This window comes from Metopolophium dirhodum, chromosome 1 (assembly GCF_019925205.1).
Source record: "Metopolophium dirhodum isolate CAU chromosome 1, ASM1992520v1, whole genome shotgun sequence".
In the NCBI taxonomy this organism is placed as follows: domain Eukaryota; kingdom Metazoa; phylum Arthropoda; class Insecta; order Hemiptera; family Aphididae; genus Metopolophium; species Metopolophium dirhodum.
The window spans coordinates 106,948,401-106,970,466 of NC_083560.1; the positions used below are offsets into that span (position 1 = coordinate 106,948,401).

At 30.0% G+C, this 22,066-nt stretch overlaps 2 protein-coding genes and 1 pseudogene across 3 annotated transcripts; 2 read left to right on the forward strand and 1 right to left on the reverse strand.

Annotated features, from left to right (window-relative positions):
• Positions 1–723: 723 nt before the first annotated feature.
• On the reverse strand, positions 724–1,868 carry LOC132949373 (uncharacterized; annotated as a pseudogene).
• A 4,786-nt stretch (positions 1,869–6,654) lies between these two features.
• On the forward strand, positions 6,655–8,090 carry LOC132949381 (uncharacterized). The gene is given in 2 exon segments (XM_061020242.1): positions 6,655–6,886; positions 6,889–8,090. Coding segments are annotated over 2 exon segments (1,434 nt in total).
• A 4,501-nt stretch (positions 8,091–12,591) lies between these two features.
• LOC132936525 (protein tumorous imaginal discs, mitochondrial-like) lies at positions 12,592–19,615 on the forward strand. Of its 2 annotated transcripts, XM_061003265.1 has the most exons (9): positions 12,593–12,895; positions 12,969–13,189; positions 14,615–14,860; positions 14,928–15,096; positions 15,166–15,297; positions 15,989–16,182; positions 16,272–16,485; positions 19,040–19,168; positions 19,322–19,615. In XM_061003265.1, exons 1-8 carry the CDS (start codon positions 12,748–12,750, stop codon positions 19,120–19,122), a joined length of 1,407 nt encoding a protein of 468 aa, XP_060859248.1. In that variant the 5' UTR covers positions 12,593–12,747; the 3' UTR covers positions 19,123–19,168; positions 19,322–19,615. The 2 variants fall into 2 exon arrangements, with proteins under 2 accessions (XP_060859247.1, XP_060859248.1); XM_061003264.1 differs by lacking the exon at positions 19,040–19,168 and having other exon boundaries at positions 12,592–12,895.
• Positions 19,616–22,066: the final 2,451 nt, after the last annotated feature.

Here is a 22,066-nt window from a genome sequence, read left to right on the forward strand (position 1 = left end):
GCAATATTTAGCAAATTAATTGCAAATAATTGCAAATTGGTTTTTAGGATTTGCAAATTTAGTGCACGCTCGCAAACAAAAAAATGATTTGGGGGGGGGGCTAACTTCATGCAGCCCCCCCCCACTTTGTCCTATCCGTCAGCGCCTAGGTCGTGCTCGGCATTAGCATAATACCGGCAGAACAACCTGTCTCCAAAAATGTAATAATTAAATTATTGTAAAACGCCGACACTGACCTGCCCCACTAATTCGACGAATACACATTTTTTTCTTTTCACAACCAGCGACCTGTCTACACGTCTTTTTCGCACTGAACCCGGTTCCTCGCAGTGAAAACACCGCCATGATGGGCTAAGGGCAACGATGGGCCACTGGTGGCCAAGGCAAAACCAGGCATGGAGTCGTCACAAACCATCTGTCGTTGTATTAATATATTCCCTACCTGTCCACCGTTTACACAAACACATAAAATGTTGTACCATGATTTTGTCCGGTAATCCTGTGAGGGCGAACCATGATTGATATGGTGCGTCACCTCCCGTGGGCCGGGAAAAACATGGCCTAAATTGTTTTCTCTATGCATTGCCATGTGCCAAAATTATTATTATTATAACCTGGTAAAATACAGTAACATGATTACCTAATTTATTCTTATTCTTAATTACCCCCTTTCCCCTTAAAAAGAAATCATTAAAATTCATTTTTTAATGCGTGTATGAAAACCTATGAGTTCCACCGACTTGGCCCTCTTATTTTATTTTTCGTTGGTGGTCCAATAGTACCCAGTTGACGCTGTGCGACTTTGGTTTCGTCTGCTGCATTTTCATGCCACATCTTAGTAATCAATGTCCAAATTGTTGGATATTTGTGATTCACCTTAATTAATATTAAGCAAATTATATTGAATATTTTAATTGAATTTTAATACCTAATAATAAATAAGTACTAACTAAGTTTGAAAACCGATTATTCCATCCCTCACATACATTGTTTGTCCGATCTCCGTTGTTTAATGTTGTGTCTCTTACATTCCAGACAGATGGTGGAAAATTAGGAGATGTTTTTTGCAATTTTATACGTGTCTCCGATTGCCCGTTCCCAACTCTTTTATACGACCCATGTGCGCTCAAAATACTCGACCAAATCTGTAGCTTCTTCAGGCATGACACTTTTTAAATAATTTAAATCTTGACAAATCAAGCTATTTATAGATTATTTTTTCTAAAAAATTCGTCGACTCAAAAAGCTTGAAAATGTAATACAATGTTACTTATAAGTAAGGACTTGATGACCTAAAACGAAAGTACTATTGAATTTTCAATTGTGTGTGACGTAAGCTGAATTTCTATAAAGATGCGCCTCGAATATAAGCTTAAGAAAAACAAGGTGCAAAATGCATGAAGTTCCTGGCTCTACTCATAAGTTTTTAATATAGCAGTACAAAAAAATTTATTTCTGTAGTTACAAATTTATAAAATATTTAATACTGTGTTAGCCTACTGTATAATAAAATAAATTACTTCAATAGCGTATAATACTATCGCAAACTATGCTAAAATTAGTAAAATGTACATTAGAGGGGTACCCCTCTTCCCATCTTTTAAATTATCTAATTATAAGTCAGGCTGTCTAACATACCACAAAAATGGGAAAACTCTTCATTTGACCTGTACAATTGTTCAAGACCTAACTGTTGTATTTTTCTGGGGTACTTTGACGGAGATGAAAAAAGCATCTCTGGATTTGTACATCTTCTCCAATAACAGTTTTTATAGCGTTGATTACTATTTTTTCAAAGTCCACATTAATTATCTGTGGATCCGGAAACAAATTTCTTCGGCTCATTTATGTATTATGATTTGAAGCATTTCTTCGTAACTCAATTCTGTTTTATTTTTAAGTAAAATAAAAGCGGCAGTTATAAAAACACTATTTACTTTAACACGAATGACGTACAGTTGTTGGAATATTAGTGGAGCCATTGAACAATTTCCGTCCATATACCAGGTAGAAGTTTCAGTTAAATATTTTAAACAATTATCTGTTGCAAAAACAATTATCCGTTCAGTTTCGTAAATTCCGTTATTGTGCAACAAAAATTGTGTTGATTTGTCACCCAAATAACACCAATCATTCTCAACAACTAATTGATTAAGACAGTTAAGATTTATTTGATTGTTCTTCGATTTTTGTCTCCTAGCTTGATCTTCTTTTCACGATTTCGTCAGCTGGCATCAGAGCTTTTGTGTTACGGTCCACTTTTGCTACCACTTCAGAAAATATTTGTCCTGGCTTTTTTTCATTACGTTTTGCAAGCTGAAGCATTTCATTTACATATTTTGTGACATTGATTTTCCCTGAGTTTTTGGTACATGATCAGATGTGTTGTGATGACGTGTGGTTCAGAATAGTCCAGATCAGATTGTAATATTCCCGGACATTTTAATAAGTTTAATTTCATGCAGCGCCATGACATTTTTTTGATACCTATATATTTTATAGGGGTCTAGGCCAAAATAGCGAAACAATTTACCGCGAATGTAAAAATCGCGAATCGATAATAGCGTAAATAAAAACAGCGAATTTTAAAATAAGCGATCATGCATAATAAAGAAACTTAAAATTATATATCATTTTATATATCTCGCAGGGAAATAATTTTAGGACAAAACCCTATGCAGGTAGGTCACAATAATATCGTTATACCTACTGATATCGTCAATATGCTATCTTAATTATTATTTAACTTATACATATACTAATGAGAATAAGAACTTCATAAAAGGTACAGCATATAATTTGTCACTGAATGTCTAAATATAATTATATTTAAATTGATTATAATTATTTTATTTAAAATTATTATTATTACTACTATAAATACTTATTATTAGAACTTAACGATATTATAATTATAATGAATGTATTCAAAAACAATAAAAGAGACAAATAAACACTAAATATAATGATTTTTCATTTATATTCCATGATCACTCCATATTTTATTGTATGCTTTACTTTTTTAAATTTATTAATCTTATTTATAAACTATTTTTGTCCATTTTTTATTGTATCAAATATGTTTGATTTTTACACTGTGTCATATAAGCAACCCGACAGACAGATGTTTCTCTTTTCGCTATTTTTATTTACGCTATTATTAATTCGCGATTTTTACATTCGCGGTAATTGTTTCGCTATTTTGGCCGGATACCATTTTACAGTATACATGTGCCCACCAAATATGGCTTAAGCCACCTTTGTTCGATCTCGTTACTTCCATTTATTAGTTTTTAACAAATTTATGAACTACACTTTACTACGTTAACACGAAAACCGAACGACGTTGACGACGCTGAAGACAATAATTACGTATTATAGATTTATATGTAACGATAACTGTAATTTGTCGGAGTTTGAAAACCAGACACTAAATATAGGTAGTAATGTAATAAACTAGTATAGGTAAAGCCACAGCTTATGTCCGTATGGCTGTATAGATACGATATAACAAAAACTAATAAATAATAATCCAATAAAATCATTAAAGTCACTCACACTTGTTTTGTCGATAATTTAAACGATAAGATACCTACATACTATTATACCATGGCGTCTCGTGAAATTTCTTGGTTGAAATACTATATTATTACATTTTACCTTTATCGTAAGACCAGGGAAGATCTCAAAAAAAATCATAGGGGGGTGTATTCATCAAAATTGCCGACTAGAATTTGAAATTCAACATTTTTGTTAACTATTAAGTTATTTTTAGTTTCAATATGCTATACATTTATAATTTCTTTATTACCTTATGTTTCAATGTATGGTTAAATTAAATTTGTAGTTGAAACTTAGAAATACCTAACTTATTATTTTTAATTTATATCAGAATGAAATAATATCAACAAACATAATATGAAATAGGTAATAATTATAATTCATCATTTATTATTATTGTTGCCAAATCATTATCTTCATTATAAGAATCGTCCTCTTCTATCATAAGTCATAACCTATATAAATATAAAATAATCTCAATAATTGTAATTGCATTGTGTAGGTAGGTTACCTAATTATTTACTAATGATTTTAATCTAATTATTAAAAAATGTCATTCAATTTAATAAAAAATATTAGATTCTGGGTGAAACGAGATATGTATAATATTTTTAAAATCTATATTTTTGTATATCTATATTAATTAATCTATGTACTTATAATCTATATTTCGTAAATTATAAAAGTGATGAACCATATTATGTAGATATAAGATATTTTAAGCCTTGAAATAAACAGGGTGAGTTTTAAATGAAAAATTACAATTTACAACTCGTGGTACTTTCTAAGCCTTGTACCTGAAAATAACTTGCGAAGTAAGCACAATTATTAAAATACCGAATAAGGTGTACAACAGACTGTTGTCAACTACAGTTGTACGGACATCAAACACGCACATTATACGATACAAGATAATCGGTAATCTTCGTCTGTTGAGCGTTTCTTTGAAACGCGATTATCGCGTATTTTGGATATTCCAAAAAAAAATTATAGGTACCCTCACTCGATAACGTATTATAATATAATATTATAATCGCCCGCCTCAACCGTCGCACATGCTATTAGATCATATTATACTAGTGTCAGTGCCGCATTAAGACATTTTGCGCCCCGGTGCAAAAAAAAATTAGCACCCCTAAGCCCCGGTGAAAAAAATTTGCTCCCCCCTAAGGCCTAACAACGGAAAATATTTGAGATAGATCCTCATTAACCTTTTAGATTTTTAGCAAAGAAAATAATATTTGTTTTACAATGTGTGCTTTTTTTCAAAATATTGTTTAGTAATTGCTTGATCCTCTCTCCGCAAAGATTCATTTGAATTTATGTCCCTTAAACCTTGCTTATAATTCATCATAAAGGTTGTTTTTTTTTTTAACATTTTGAAGTAGGTACTTCATGAATAAATAAAATAAAATTATATAAAACTATGCAAATTAATATTTTATATTATTTGTATATGTATAGTATTTTATAAAAATAATGTAACTATATGTATAATATAATATTTAAATTGTTCTTCTACTCTGTAGAGTTGCAAATTCTGGAATTACTTGGTTTAAGATTTTACATATTTTAAACTATTTATTTTTGCACATTTTGATTAGGTTAAGTTAACTCTGATTAATACATAGGTAGTTATAACTTATATTGTAACTTCTAAGTATAATTTATGTTGTATAGACAAAAGACATATAGTGTAGGTATACCTATATTTACTTACAACTGTTGAGTATTTTTCACAAAACAAGTCTTGAAGTTTTTTATATTTGTTAACAACATTAAGTTGTTTTTTGTGTTTTAACAAAGTTTTTTTTCGATTTTTACTACCACTTAGCTTTTTTTACTGGTTTACTAGGTACCTAATAAGTAGTGCTGGGATTTTAATGCCCTTAAAAAATGAAAAAATGACTTAAAAACTCAAAAAATGCACTAAACAAATGCATTTAAATTATATTAATAATAGTTTAAAAATTGGAAAAAAAATTTTAAATTAAACTACAGTAATGTATTTTTTTTGTATTTTTTTTTGATAATTTATTTTACGTTACTTTTTTCGTTTTTATGCTTCTGTTTTCTTAATCATTCATTCTAAAATAATAATTTTAATATTTTAACTTGTTTTTGCTAAAAATTTTTTATAAAATTGTTATCGACAATAACTTGTACCTATGTATATGTACCTACCATATATGAATGGTGTAATAAAAATAATAATTCAAAATAGGTATATAACGGTGATAATTTTCGGAGAAAAGCCTTGCTATGATGAAATATATGAATATATGATACTATTGTAAACTCCTCCAGATGGCGGGTCGGTCCTGCCGACGATGGTGGCCCTCTCCCTGCCATCCGTGGCGAGGTTTGGCCGAGTGAGCGCTGCGGAGAGTAGTGTAGTACTAGTGTGTGTGACGATACGTCCATGTGTCGAAACGCGTCTTATTAAATGTATTGTGTTGTTATTATAAAGGTCTCTAATAAACGAGTTTAATGAATATTGCGTCCTTTACTTGTTAAGTGTAACCAAGAAGTTAACATAAATATCAGAAGTGGGATTTGTTCCGTAGAACGTAGTGCGTCGGGTTGTCGTTTTGGCTGTGCGTCATTTTGTTGAAAATAACCGATGTCCGACAAAACGCGTGGTTTTGGCTATCGGCTTAAATTACACGGCGCTGTTCGAGGTTATAGTGAAGTTCGTTCGCCGAGACTCGGAGTGGTAGTAACGTGGTAACGCTACCCGGTTGATTAGTGGGTAATCGCCGATGTCCGGAACCTTATCAACAGCTGCACTCGTGTTGAGTGGTGATAACTGGTTGGAAAAATAAAGAGATGGCGGTCGAGGACGAAAATGCTGTGGGTGCGTCATCGAATAATATAAAGGCGCCGACGTACCTCGAGTGGGTGACAATGGTGGAACAGCTCAAGCAGCAGAGTGAACGGTCGTTGGGATTGCAGTTAGAAATTGAATTCCTGCGGAAACTGATGAATGACAATAATGATGTGTCCAAGTCCGTTGTTGACAACGCGCCCGTTGCTGTTGCGACGCCCACGGTGCATCTAGAGTACCGGGTAGTTCCTGACCTAAGCCGTGCGATGACCTCGTTTTCGGGAAACGAGACCCCGCTACAGGCGGATGACTGGTTACAGGAAGTAAAAGGTATGACGACCCTAAATCATTGGCCGTTTGAATACGTGTTGCAGTACGTTAGAATGCATTTGACTGGTCCGGCAAAAGATTGGTTCTCGGGTCGGGAATTCACCGACTGGGACATGTTAGAACTAAAATTCCGGCTCGTTTTCGTGCGTGACACGTTTGCTGCCGATCGTGAGATGAGATGCGGGCGCGGAAGCAAGGACCAGTCGAGACCCTCATCTCATATCTGCAAATCAAGCTCCACATGTGCAGAGGTATCGGACACTCGTTCCAGATGTCTAAAGACTACGTCTTGCGAGGACTGAGATCCAGGGAAATGGCCCTGTACGCTGTTGGTCGGAATCACTCTTGTGACGAAGAGTTGTTGAGTGACCTGTTAAACTGGCAGCGCATGTGTGCGTTGCATGCGTCTCCGGATACGCCGAAGTATGTTGGTCCGCAAGCTGCTAAAGGGACGTCTGTCCGCCAACTACAAAAAAAGACTGAAGAGGAGTCGAACCCCAGTAAGTGGAAGAAATTTGATAAGACAGTCGAGGTGTCGAGTGGAACCCGGGTGGACGATTACTCCCCCAGCTGTTGGGTTTGCAAAAAGACTGGCCATTTGTCGCATGACTGTCCTGACAAGACGAGTCAAAAAACCGTGTGTTTTGGATGTGGGGTCGAGGGACATATCCGACCCAACTGCCCGGAAAAGGATCAAGCAAATGTCGCTGAAGCGGGACCGGTGCTTACGGGCCATCCTTACAAGAAGGTTGGTTGCGTGAACGGTAAGGAAGGGGACATGTTGCTCGACACTGGTAACCATTACTCTCTCATTAAAGAAAACGTCGCGACAAGGTGTGGCCTACGTGTGAGCCCTTCCGCACGATCACTTTACGGAATCGGAAGTACCACCGTGCCGTCGGTAAATACTGTGGGTGAAGCGATGGCAGACGTTGTGCTCGATGGTGTCAACCCGGGCGAGGTTTTGTTAGTCGTGGTGTCGGACGCTGTCCAGTCTCCCGACGTGATTGTTGGACGGTCGTGGTTGGACCTGCCGTCAGTGGCCTATCATAAAGCGCACGGACATTTGTATATCCACAACGCTGAGGCGAGTAAGGATGGTACCTCAGTGGGAACTGCTAGTCATGACAAAGAGCCCGACTACCTATCCGTCGTGGAAGTTGACAGAGATCCGCTGGTTAGGCAAATGTTGGTATTGAGCGACCCCGAGTTTGTTAACGCGGAGGTGCCAGGTAGTTCGTCGGTCAATTGCTGGAAGAAGACTATGGAAGGTCTGAAGAGCGCTTGGCCGCGGCCACTGCTAAGTTGGCCGATGCCGCACAAGTTGCTGATGAGTCTGAGCGGATCCGAGAAGCGTTGGAGAATCGGATAAATATGGAGGATGGACGAGTGGCCGTTCTCGAAGATCAATTGGTTCAAGCCAAGCTTATTGCGAGGAGGCTGACAAAACGTATGAGGAGGTTGACCGTAAATTGGTCTTGATGGAACAAGATTTGGTGACCCAACGAAGGAAGGTAGTCTACGACGTGCATCAACAAGATAACACCCATTACGCTGTGGAGGATGCAGTTGGCATGAGTCGAGAGCTGTCTTCGGATGTCTACCGATTGACGGAACTGGATGCTACTAAGGGTAGCCGGTTTGCAACGACAGCTCACGTTTCTAAGTTGATGTTGCCAGCTGATGATGAAGCTGACGGAGAACTAGATGAGCCAGAGACAGAGCCACCTGAAGATGAGGAGCCACTTCCACCTGATCCGCAAATGCCAAAGACACTGGGTACTGATGAAATGCGTTCTCAGCGAGTAGGGGGTAAGCCGGGTTGGATGAGGGATTATTCCTGGTAAGACCGTAAAAGTTGTTCCTTTATTCGGTATGTAAGAGTTGTTAATACCGAATAATCTTATTGTATTCATATCAATGATGTTAGTTATTACTTTTGTTAGATTGTTTTGAATTATTTTGGATTAATTTGTACTTTAATTGGTATGTAAAGAGTTGTTGATGCCTAATAATCCTACTGTATCCACTCAATGATGTTAATTATTATTTGTTTTGATCATTACCTTGTATTGTTAAATTGTTAAATGATGTTAGTTATTTTGAATTAATTTGTTCTTTTATTTGGTATGTAAAGAGATGTTGTTAACGAATAATCATACTATATTCTGTTGACAGGTTATTTAATTCATTTTGTTAACTATATCTGTTATTTTGAGGTAATTTGTATTACTTTGTGTCAATTTTGTATTTTAATTTACTTTTACAAGTTTATATTGTATAATAAGCGATATCTGTCGGGGACGACAGAACGTCAGGAGGGTCGCATGTAAACTCCTCCAGATGGCGGGTCGGTCCTGCTATCCGTGGTGAGGTTCGGCTTAGTGCAACTCTGAAACAAAAGACCGTAGGTACATGAAATTTTGTTTATATTACCATTTTCTATACACCATAACATTTTCCAAATATTATGACTTATTTTGAGCTGTTTACGGCCATTTTCAGTTTCCATTTTTTTTAGTTTTTTTTTCTATAAATATCAATAATATTGTATTTGTTGGTTAAAAAAGCTTGAAAATTTAATAGTAGGCTAAAGTAACCTAGGTTATTGTTTCAAAGGCAGATGAAAAAAATTAAAAAATCCTTAGTCAGGGTTTTTATTTATAAACATTTAAAGTTCAAATCTTGACAAAATACGGAAAAATCACGAAAATTAGCAAATTATTTTGAGTTGAGAATTCATAAACATTTTTCTTTCTAAGATTTGAAAATGTAATACAAGATTATCCATAAGTTAGTCTACCTTTATCAAAAAAAAATGTCTAAAAGAATGTCAAATAAAATTTTTATGAGCGTTTGAAATTCATATTTTTAAAACATTTGATATTCACTCGATTTCTCATGTAACGATTTTGCTATTTTGTTGTTATTCAAAAACGAATAACTGTGGGTACATGAAAATTTTACTGAATGTTTATATTTTCATTTTCTATATACCACACAATTTTGAAAATATTTTGACTCTTTTTGAGCTGTTTACGAACATTGTCAGTTTTCAATTTTTTAGTTTTTTTTTCTATAAATATCAATAAAATTTTATTTGTTGGGTAAAAAAGCGTGAAAATTTAATGCAAGGCTCCTGATATATCGTTCTAATAGCAGTTGAAAAATATTAAAAATATATAGGCACAATTTTTTTTTATAAGCATTTAAATTTCAAATTTTGACAAAATTTATCAAATTTATAATTGAATAATTATTTTGTAGTTAAAAATTTATAAAAGGTTCAACTTTTATAGCTAAGGATTGAAAATTTTAAATAAGGCTCCACGTAAATAGGTTATATATAAATTACTTTATTCACAATAATATCATCAAATATATTAGTAATACCATAGGCTGACTGACCGTTTTCGCTCAGAATCGTTTTTCTTATACAATGATATTATATCATTGAATTCAAATTTAACACCATCCATTACAGTGACCTACTTGTAACCTACTGTACAGCAGAGCAACATCCACTTACCCACCTTTTTTTTGTATTTAAAAGTAGAGAATATTTTGTAGGTCGGATCAAAGCCTGATTTTGAAAATTATAATTATAGAAACTGGAATATGCATTTGAATAATGCACAATATTTAATCTTTTTCAAACATATTTTTCTACTATTATTCAAAGTAAAATAAAAATTAAAGCTCTAATCCGATCTGCGTAAAACTTCTCATCTTTCAGATAAAAAAATTACCAAAATCCGACATATCAACGAGGTGTGAGGGTTTTTCCTGTAAAAGCATATTTTTTGTTCATCAAAATAGTGCTTCGATAATAGTCATCGAAGTCAATCACTGACTTGTGCATGCGTATGCGTAAATATCTTTATCTGCGCATATAATTATAGCTCACTCACACTAATATCGATTTACATACTCACATACATGCACGTTCCGCGCGAGGCCACGGTTTAAAGATAAGAATTCTATCTTAAACCATGCGCGAGGCGAATACAACATGTGAATTGAATTGCCTAAATGTTACTCCTTATAATAATGACCGACACCGACACCCTAAAGATAGGTCTCGACCAACCTTAATTTATTTATGTACCTAATACTTTTTTCTTTATAAAGCCAGTCTCGTTTATGAATCTCATTTGAGTCATAAGTTTAGGTTAAGCAATAATTATACTTAAGTATCGAGTATCGACTGACAACTGTATGAATACGGCCCTAAGTCCTAAAATTCTAAAATAAAGACATAATATATTTCTTTATCATTGATGCAATGATACCGTCACTATCATATACTCCACGATATTATAGTAGTGTATAAGACTGAGATATAATACAAGTCCCAAGATAATAAATGTATGTATAATTTATATTTTATAATATATTTATTATTATACTAATATACAGTATATCCCAGAAGTCCCGTATCACCCTTAGTATCTCCACGGAAAATCAATATATTTAAATGCAGTTTTTTTTACAGTAATAACTATAGAAACTCTGATTAAATAGCATAATATTCAATTTATTTCAAAAATTTTTTAGACTTATAAGTTTTTTAAATTTCCAAGATAGCCATTTTGTTGATCGTATTTTTTAAAACAGTTTAAAAAAAAAATATTATAATGTAATAAAAATTGCCCAAGTTAAAGCTAATTATTATTTTGAATTTCTGAGAATAATGTTACCTATGCATCCGTATGGCAAAATACGATTGGCATGATAATTATTACAATCACGCTGATTTTTCGGCTAAAATTAAAAATAATAATTAGCTTTAACTTGGGCAATTTTTATTACATTTTAATATTTTTTTTTTTTTGAACATCTTGGAAATTTAAAAAACTTAAAAGCCTAAAAAAATTTTGATAATTTTTGAATTTATGAAAAAAAATCGAATATTATGCTATTCAATCAGAATTTCCATACTTATGACTGTAAAAAAACTACATTTTAATATATTGATTTTCCACGGAGATACTAAGGGTGATACGAGACTTCTGGGACACTGTATATAGGTACCAACAATAAATTATATTTTGGTTATGCAACTGTGCGACTACCGATGCCACTATGCTAGAAGGCAGTAGCTAGAGATAATAATAATATATATTTAGCTATAGACCAATAGGCAATAGTGAAAACTCAAGTTAATTGTCTATAAGTGTCTATAAGTCTACAATAGTGAATAGACTACTGAATAGTGAGTACAGAGTTGATCATTAACCACTTTAATAGCAAAGTGTTTTGTCGAATTTACAACCGTGCACTATACTACCATAATATTTTAATATAGAGATAAAAATATGTCCAATCACTTATCAAAAATGAATATCGCGTAGGTCACAGACTTCAGCTATACTACACTTCATCTAGTCTCTACCTACTATGTTATAGAAATCTGTGGCGTAGGTAGATCATAGATATTAAAGAATTCTTTAATATTTGTGAGGTACATAAATATTTATTACATTTCTAACTTCATTCCATTATATACTTTAGAGACGGCAAATAATGGACAACTTTTAATTTATCGTACACGGTGCACCTTATATCGATATAATGTCTAATTGTTTTTACTTTTTAGTAACACTCATAAAGACCCTACGACTTTCGAATTAAAATGTATTACCAAAATCGTTTCAAATTTCATATTTACCATTAACCACGATTTAAGATAGTATACTATCTATACTGACTATACTATCTATACTATCTATACTATCTATAGTATATAAACTGTGCCACACTGCCACTTACCAGTATAATACAACATTTACCATTGTAATCGATTATATCGCAATATCGATGTTATTGTTAAATCGATTTATTGTTGCCTGGCCGGCATCTGCAGTATCATACTACGTATTATCACGCGTTCTTACTTTCATAGTTTGTACATTTTCAATATTGTTCATTTATAATTAATTTATATTTTTAAGCAGACTGTAACTTTATTAATGCATCTTGATTATATTTCTAGACCACAAAAACAGAACGATTAAAATTTTATCACAATGAACAGTATGAAAATAAAACTTTTGATTTCTTATAAACATTACTCTCCGTCACTGTTGTGTAATTTCCAAAAACTAAACCATCATCACATATTTTCATCGTCTCTCGCTTATTCTACGCTAAGTAGTAAACGTTTATTTAATCACTGTAAGTATTAATTAATTGTTGAATTTTATATTAATATTTTGGACGCCATATTTATAACTGTTTTGTGTTTCAGTTGTCAAACCACTTAATCCTTATAGTTATAAAAGTATACATACCACAAGTTATTTGAATAATAAGAAGGATTTTTATAACATATTAGGAGTACCAAAAAACGCTTCTCAAAAAGAAATTAAGAAAGCTTATTATCAACTCGCTAAAAAATTTCATCCAGATACCAACAAGGGAGATCCTAGTGCTAGCAAAAAATTTCAAGAAGTTTCTGAAGCTTACGAAGTATGCATAGTATATTTTATATTAAGTGTTCTATGTTTGTAATTGTTTGTACTTAATAAGTTAAAAGTAATAAGAGTATTGTGTTTTGGTATTGGTTTTAACATTTTAAACAGTATACCACTATTTGTTATTAATGTTATTATCATTCTTAGTTTTGGTGAGCTATATCTGTCAGTTATTTTATTACATTACAGATAATACTCTGTATAATCTTTAAAACCTCAGTTTTCAGACTAGGTAATAAATAAGTTTTTATTACACGTCTAAATAGATGTTATTTATAAATAACACTGGCTTCTGATGTTATATAGAAAAATGCCCAAGTGTGTCTATCAGTGTTTGGCAAGTTCTTTATAAAAGGAACTCGTTCCTTTGAAAAATAAATACGTTCCTTTTTTAGTTCCAAATAAAATAAAAATTCTTATTTAAAGTTAATATTTTTTTTTCATATGCATACTTCTTTAATTTTTAATTATAATATATAGGTACCTACAAGTAGGTACATATTTTATAATTCTGTTTTGAGATTTTCTTCAAAATTAAATTATTGTTTATTGTTAAAAATAATTCTATTTTATATAGATATTAATTTCTATATAATTTATTACTTATAACTAAATATTAATAAAGTGACTAATGACTAATGAGTAACGATTAATGTCGATACTCGATAACGATGACTAATTGGCAATATACATTATACATATTAAAAAAATATATATCTTAATTTCAATTATTTACATATCTGTGTAAATTATTGAAACTAGAAAGGAACAACAAATTTTGTTATTTTTTTTATAAAAAGGAATTCGTTTCAGGCATCCATTTCTTCCAAACACTGGTATGTATACATATATTAGACTTAGGCATTTTAAAATGTTCATAACTTACTTAAAACAAACTAATGAAAGATTCACTAGATAATATTCTTATTTTTAAACTTGATAATAGGTCAATTCACTTTAATATTAAACATTACCAAAGTAAATGGATTATTTAGATTATACAATTTGGTATCTTAAGTGCTTGTACCATGGAGGCAACACATTTTTTTTTTATTGGTAGTTCATAGTTATTTTTGTTTCTAAACATCATCTGTATATTATTTGAAATATACTAAATGTATGTCATTATCAATTATAAGGCAAACTGTTGTTTATAAATATTAAAGATATTTTAAAAAAAAAACTAACATAATTACTTGTACCTACTAGTTTTCAATTAAGAATAGAAATTAGCTGATGGAAAATTGTAATCTAATCAGTAATCCTATAATATTAGGATTTGTGCAATGCAATGTAAACCATACAATTTTTAAATATTGTCGCTTTGAATACTAAGCATTCCTAATAATTAAAATAATAGCAAACTAAATAATATTCTCATTTATTTTCATAGTTTTTAATAATTGTATATTATTTACAGGTGTTAGGAGATGAAAAAAAAAGAAGTACATATGACACATGGGGATCTAATGGTAATCCAAACCATATGGGTGGGCCTGGAGGAGGTACAGGAAATGATAATTTCCAAAATGCATGGAGTTACCAATCTAATGTAGATGCTGAAGAATTATTTAGGAAAATATTCAATCAAAGTGGGTTTGGAAATAATAATTCGTTTGATGAAGATTTTGCCGATTCAAAATTTGGATTTGGAGCCGCTGAAGAAGTAATGAATTATTTTTAAATGAAAAATAGATTTGAACTGATTATTCTCTATGATTAATTTCACTTAGATTGTTGTAAAAATAACATTTGAACAAGCTGCTCGAGGAGTGAACAAAGATTTAAATTTAAATGTGGTTGATATTTGTCCCAAATGTCGTGGTTCTCGTTGTGAACTAGGATATAAGGCAACAACATGTACTCATTGTAATGGAACTGGAATGGAAACTGTCTCAAGAGGTACAGTATTTATAATAAGTATTTTTTATTTTATTTTTTAATTCATTGTACAAAACATAAATGTTTTAGGCCCCTTTTTAATGAAGTCAACATGTAGACAGTGTCAAGGAACTAGAGTTATTATAAAAAATCCATGTATAGAATGTCACGGGAAAGGAAGCACTGTACAACGTAAAAAAGTAACAGTACCAATTCCAGCAGGTACATGTTGTATTTAAATTTATTTAATAGTTTAACTGTACTGATATTAAATTTAAAACTATAATTTTAATACTCATAAATCATCTTGAATATTATATGAAAATGCAATCATTTTTGCAATATCTATATATTCAATGATATCAGCAATTAAATTATTTATATTACAATACTTGTTTCCACGAGATAAAGGTACCGGTCGTTCATTGCACATTGCCCCACCTGCCTGGCATATGCCAGTGGTAACGGGGAGGGGATTTGACATCCCAGCGACCATTTGATATACACGAAACAGTTCCTTTTTCTTATGGAAAAGAGTATACAATATTTATTTTGTATTTATTGTAACTTAAATACTTTTTATAACATTCAAAATTGTTTGAATTTTTATTTTATCTTTTAAAATAATAAAAATTGTAATACCTTAAAGCTTTTTAAATTTTTTTAGTTTACTTAGGTTATTAGTTTGATTTATTTATTTAATTAAATTCTAAATGCTTGTGAATTACATGAATAATGTAAATAAATGTGTTAAAATACTATAATTTATTATATTCAAAAGTAGCTATGTAATTTCTTAGAAAATATTTATAAACACATTTGTAATATAGATACCCTCGTATATTTTTGTATTGAATTGTATAATTTTTGTATTGTATGTGTTTAATAATTGTATTATTATTGTTTTTAATAGGAATCGAAGACGGTCAATCTATTAGAATTTTGGTCAACAGAAATGAAGTTTTTGTTACTTTCAAAGTGGAAAAATCTGATTATTTTAAAAGAGATGGTTCTGATATCCATACAGATGCTAAAATTTCTATATCTCAAGCATTATTAGGAGGATCTATTAGAGTTAGAGGCATTTATGATGACCACACAGTGCAGGTAATATTTAAAAATGCTTTATTGATCCTATAAATATATACTAAATATTTATTATATTTAACGTGTCTTTTTTAAATTTGTCTTAAAAGATTGCTCCTGGTACTAGTTCACACACCAAAATTAGATTATTCAAACAAGGAATGAAAAGAGTGAATTCCAATTTACTTGGTGACCATTATGTTAATATTAAAATAGATGTTCCTAAGTCATTAACAAAGAAGCAGGAAGCATTGATTAAAGCTTATGCAGAGCTTGAAGAAAAGACACCTGGAACAATAAAAGACTTAAATCATAAAAAAGATGGTACATAACTTATTTTTATTCATATATACGTTGAGTTAACAAATAAATAATAAGTACTGTCGGGTGTAAAAAAAACTGATAAATAAAATAACTTGTTCTGATCAATATTTAAAAAAAATTGTGTTTACATAATATTATAATTATTATATTATTACATAATTATAATTTATTGCCACTTAGTGAAATTCAAAATGGCCAATTGGTTGAACTTGTTTTTAGAAAATACATCATAGTAAAAAAATTTATTTAAGTTGAGTAGCTTATTTTTACAATTAGTTTCATTCAAATAGTTTGAGTTCACCGTGTATGGAAAATTCTGATATAAATATATGGTGAACATTTAATGAGTACGGTTATTCGTTTTGAAAAGACAACAAAATATAAAAAATCGATCAATAATTTACCACTGAATATCAAATGTAATAAAAATTATAAGTTCAAAAGCTCATAAAACAATTAAGTTCCGCTTAAGTACATTTTTTTTTGTTTGTTATAGGTAGGAAAACTTATGCGAAATCTTCTATTTAAATTTTTAATCTTAGGTATGAAAAGAAAAACTTTTATGAATTTCCAACTAAATAATAATTAACAACACTTAAAAATTTCTCACGGCTATTAATGGCTGAAAAAGTTTCAAAATTGTTTGAAAATATTACCATGTAAAGATAATAGTCGTTTAACATTTAGTAAAAATTACAAGTATCTAGGGTCATTAAAACAATTTTGAAAAATGATCTAACTTGATTTTAATAAATGTTTTTTCTAAACACAATTTAAAAAAATTTAAAATTTTTTTATTTTAGTGTTAAAAAAAATGTACAATAAATGTAGAATTATTTAATTTGTCAGTTTTTTCTGTTATACACTCTGGTATTTATTATAATTATTATTCTATCATACCTACTAGCTTTGGTGCACCTTTCTTCAGATGTACAGCAAGTAGTTAGTTAAGCAAGTTAATTTAGTTTGATCGACAATGGAGATGTTGATAGTTATTTATACATTTAAATCTGATAACATCTTTGAAATTGAGGAATATAAGAGCTGTCTATCTGTGAATATAGACTTTATAAAAATGTTAATTTAGGGTGTACAGTTGTCAGTTCTTGGTAAATGGGCCATTGTTGCTAAAATTGCCATATAGATTAAAATGATATTAGTTACAGATATTATCTATATATTTATGTTGTTCTCTTAGTTTTCATAGTCTGGGAATTTGTTTAATATAGTAGTAGGTTTCTTACCATATATTATATATTAATCAAGAATACTCCTGTCTGGTTATGAAAAATAAATTAATATTATTTTTAATTCATTTCTCCTATCTATGTTTTTGGTTTAATTTGAATCAACTCTTATTTGTTAAAATTACTATTTTCATTTATGTTAATAATTTTTTTAGAGATGTTTCTTGTTTTCATTTATTTAGTACTATAATATGATGGAAACGAATTAAAAGTTTAAAGTATATTTTACGGAATTTTGTTATCATGTTAAAAAGTATAAACTATGTCCTAAAATTAAGTCATAACTTATAAAAAAAAGAACATTTGTACTCAAACTTATAACTGCATTTTTACTACTTATAATACACAAAAATGTCCTACAAACTCCAAAAAAACGTAATTAGATAGGTAAGTGAAAAAAAATTGAATTTAAAAATAATAATTATTATTAGAGATATGGGTGTGATAGTGAGTGTCAGGGTAATTTAAAATACAGGATGCCGCAGTCCAACCCGACAATTTAAAATGAACTGATGGGCGTGGCTAAAGTGGTAGAGATTTCGGGAATGTTCTTATCGCTTCTAAATTCCTGGAATTAAATTATCATGGAGCATTGGTCGAGTGAACAGCGTGCGTTCACGGTAAAAGCGTATTATAAAAGTAATGATACATGTAGTAGTAATGTGTGGCTAACCATTTGCCTAACACAATCTTTAAAAAAATAAGGTTTTAAATATATAACATAAAATTCCACTTGTGTAATTTTTATTTGTTTGGCAAAACAATATTTTTTCTAATTTTTTCAATTCGTTGGATTTGACTGCCGCACCCTGTATGAATTGTAAAATGAATAGACATTAATTAATTTAAATTTTAAGTTATTTAATTAACAATAAAAAAAATTATTAAAATTATTAAAAATGAATAAAAAAGTATAGTAGATATATCAAAAATGCATTAATAATAATATTAATAACAAAAACCCACAAATTTAAAATTTGAGAAAAATGTCCCACATTGTAAAAATACTACAAAAAATGTCTTATAATATAAAAATTAGAAAAAAATATGCAATTATCGCTAACAATAGTTATAAATGCAAAATAAAATTTGTACAATATTCTGAATCAATGGAGCACGAATTGTTAGCTTACTTGGCATTTTAAAGGATCAAAGGAAAAAAAATTGAAAATTCATCAACATCCTATCTTTAATGATAAGATATTAATATTTATTTTTATTCAATTTTAAGTTAAACAATTAAATTTAATGAAATTTGTTCGCTTAAAAAAAATTACGAATATTATACAAAAAGTTACTTTTTTTAGGCCCATCAGCTGAACAAACGCAATCAACCCAAACAGCTGATGATGGGATTTTCACAAAAATAAAAAAAGCATTATTGGGATAATTTACATTTTTTGGAACAAAATCCACTTAATCAATCATACTTCAAAGTAATTACTTTTTTTTGTACTTAATAATTTGTATCTTGCAAAATAAATTTCAAAACTTATCTGAAATCCCAGTCTATGATAAAGAAGAGATTAATATACTTATGAATGTATTATATTATGAAGGATAATAATTTAAATTGTATTTTTTTGCAGGTAGTAAATCATTTGATCAAGAATCGTCTGAAAAAAAAATGTTAGATAATTTACGATCTGCATTAGGAAACCAAAATGATATTTAAAGCTTATTTATTATTTGTGTTATACAAGAAATTATAATGTCATTGTGTAATTATCTTATACACATTTTAAAATACATTATTTGTTCTTTCATCTTTCAAATAGTTCACATAGTTTTTGTGAAGTATAATATAATTGTTTCATTAATGATTATGTGTATAACTTATAAGTAGTTTTATTTGTTAATATACGAAAACTTTTTAAAATTGATGGATCTTTGTTTATTTATCTTTGTAATATTATGAAATTCTACTATGATATTTTAAACTCGGTTGCTTGAGTATAATTAATTAGTTAAGTTTGCTAATTAAATATTACATTATTTATGATTTTTAAAATCTAATATTTTAAAGTCATTTTATTTCATAAATATAAAATAGTTCTTATAACTTTTTTTTTGCATGTAAATATACAATAAATAGGTGTAACTACCTTTGGCCTACTAATTATTGAATCAAATATTAATATTTGTATTTGTTCAACTGTGTATCTAGTAAAATATAATTCTATTAATTTATTAGTTAATCATAATTTTTGTAAGTATTTTAATATTGGGTAGTGATATAATGTCACATAGCTAGGATTTCTAAAAAGGGAAGGTTAAAAAAAACCTTATAAAATTTCTAACGCCATTTGTTACGAATTACCAATGTCCTATATTATTCCTTAGTCCAACCATACATAGTCATCTGGGCATATATTAATTACACATTATAATATCATTATATATTAGGTACTATAGTTATAACTTTCTGTCAAAATGTTAATAAAAAAATAAATATAGCTAATCGGAGTTTTATTTATTTATATAATATGCTCCCTATAAACAATTAATTTTATTTGTTATTTGTACTATTAGTTCTATACTACGAATTACGATACTCATAAAACATAAACTTTTGGTTACATCTTAAATTCATATTATAACCTCCTTGCATGACGCGTAAACATTTTTCTTTCATGAGATTGTTTTCGTATAATAATTTGGTTGTTGCATAGATCCCCGCATAATACATTACCTTTGCATCGATTACATTTTTTTATTCTTATTTTATTTTAATATAATAATAAATTATTATTTATACTGAAATCTATACCACGGTCCTTACAAAACATAAGCTTTTGGTTACATCTTGTATTCATATTATAACCTCCATGCATGACGCTTAAAATAAATAAAACCAAATCGTTTCTTTCATGAAATATTGTTTTCGTAGAATAGTCTGGTTGTTGCATAGATCCATCGAACCATATGATAACATATGTTATCATATAGTTCAATGCATAGATCCTATCCTGAATTACCTTTGCCGTGATGGCCCGATCAATGAACGCAGAGGCGTGACAAAAAATAGTATGTGTGGCTCGTGCGGGAAGGCAATTTCAGTCTTGGGCGAAATGCGGCCCTCACCTACGGCTTGTGCCGCACACGTCGCCCGCGACTGAAATAGCTAACTTCTCACCCTTGCCACACAATATACTATTGTTTATTGTTAAAATATAATTTTTTTTTTAATATTATTAATATTTAATATCTTGTATAGCCAAACTATATACTATTCCAAAATGCTTGGCACAATTCTGTACTATTTTATCTTCATGATAAAATAAATGTGGATTGTAGTGTAAAAGCAAAAAATGTATAATATGTCATTTTATGTGAAGAAGGTATATTATTTTAGATTTTGAGTGGAACGATTAATGTATTGATTTTAAAATGATGTGTGTTTTTTTTTTCTTTTTTATTTTTGTGTCTAAGTAGTCGAAATAATGATTGGATTTTCAACTTCAGTATCTTGTTCAATGAGAAAATGAATATCGTTGGTGCATTGGGGAAGTCAAAATTTAAAATTTCCAATAGTTTTCAAAAGCGCCGGGAAAAAAAACATAAAAATTAAGAAAAAACGGGAATTTTTACGCAAAATAGGTTTTCCACAAAATCGATTTTGGTTTTTGGTGTAACTCTAAAACAAATGAACGTATACACATGAAATTTTCACTGGTCATTTATATTAGCATTTTCTATACACGATAAAATTTTCAAAATATTTTCATTTGTTTTGAACTAATTAGGAACATTTTCAGTTTCCAATTTTATTAGTCTTTTTTTCTAAGGTTGTCAATAAAACTTTATTTGTTGGGTAAAGATGTTTGAAAATTTAATACAAGGCTCCTACTATATTGTTACAGTGACATTTAAAAAATATTAAAAATCCTTAGTCACAATTTTTTTTTATAAGCATTTAAAGTTCAAAAATTGACAAAATATGGAAAAATCACGAAAATTACCAAATTATTTTGAGTTAAGAAAACGTTATACCCACATGTTCTGTCTCCGTCCTACAAGTGCGTAACATAGCAAATTTTATACATCTTAAAATACTCATAACTCGCTTTAAAATTAAAATATAATATAAAGCTTATGATGTTGCCTAGATAATAATCTTACCTTTAGATTTTATAAGAGGTCAATTCGCTCTAATTTTTATACTAACGTAGCTACAAGCGTTCTGCTGAGCGTAAAATTTGCTATGTTACGCACTTGTAAGACAGAGACAACCCATGCGGGTATAACGTCCTCTTAAGAATTCATAAAAATTTTTCTTTTTAAATCTAAGATTTTAAAACGTAATACAAGATTCCTTATAAGATTATCTACCT

Coding starts and splice junctions, on each gene's coding strand:
- LOC132936525 (XM_061003264.1), top strand. CDS start 12,748: ATGAACAGTATGAAAATAAAACTTTTGATTTCTTATAAACATTACTCT. Junction 16,183..16,271: donor ATGATGACCACACAGTGCAG/GTAATATTTAAA, acceptor TTGTCTTAAAAG/ATTGCTCCTGGTACTAGTTC. Junction 16,486..19,321: donor CTTAAATCATAAAAAAGATG/GTACATAACTTA, acceptor ATTTTTTTGCAG/GTAGTAAATCATTTGATCAA.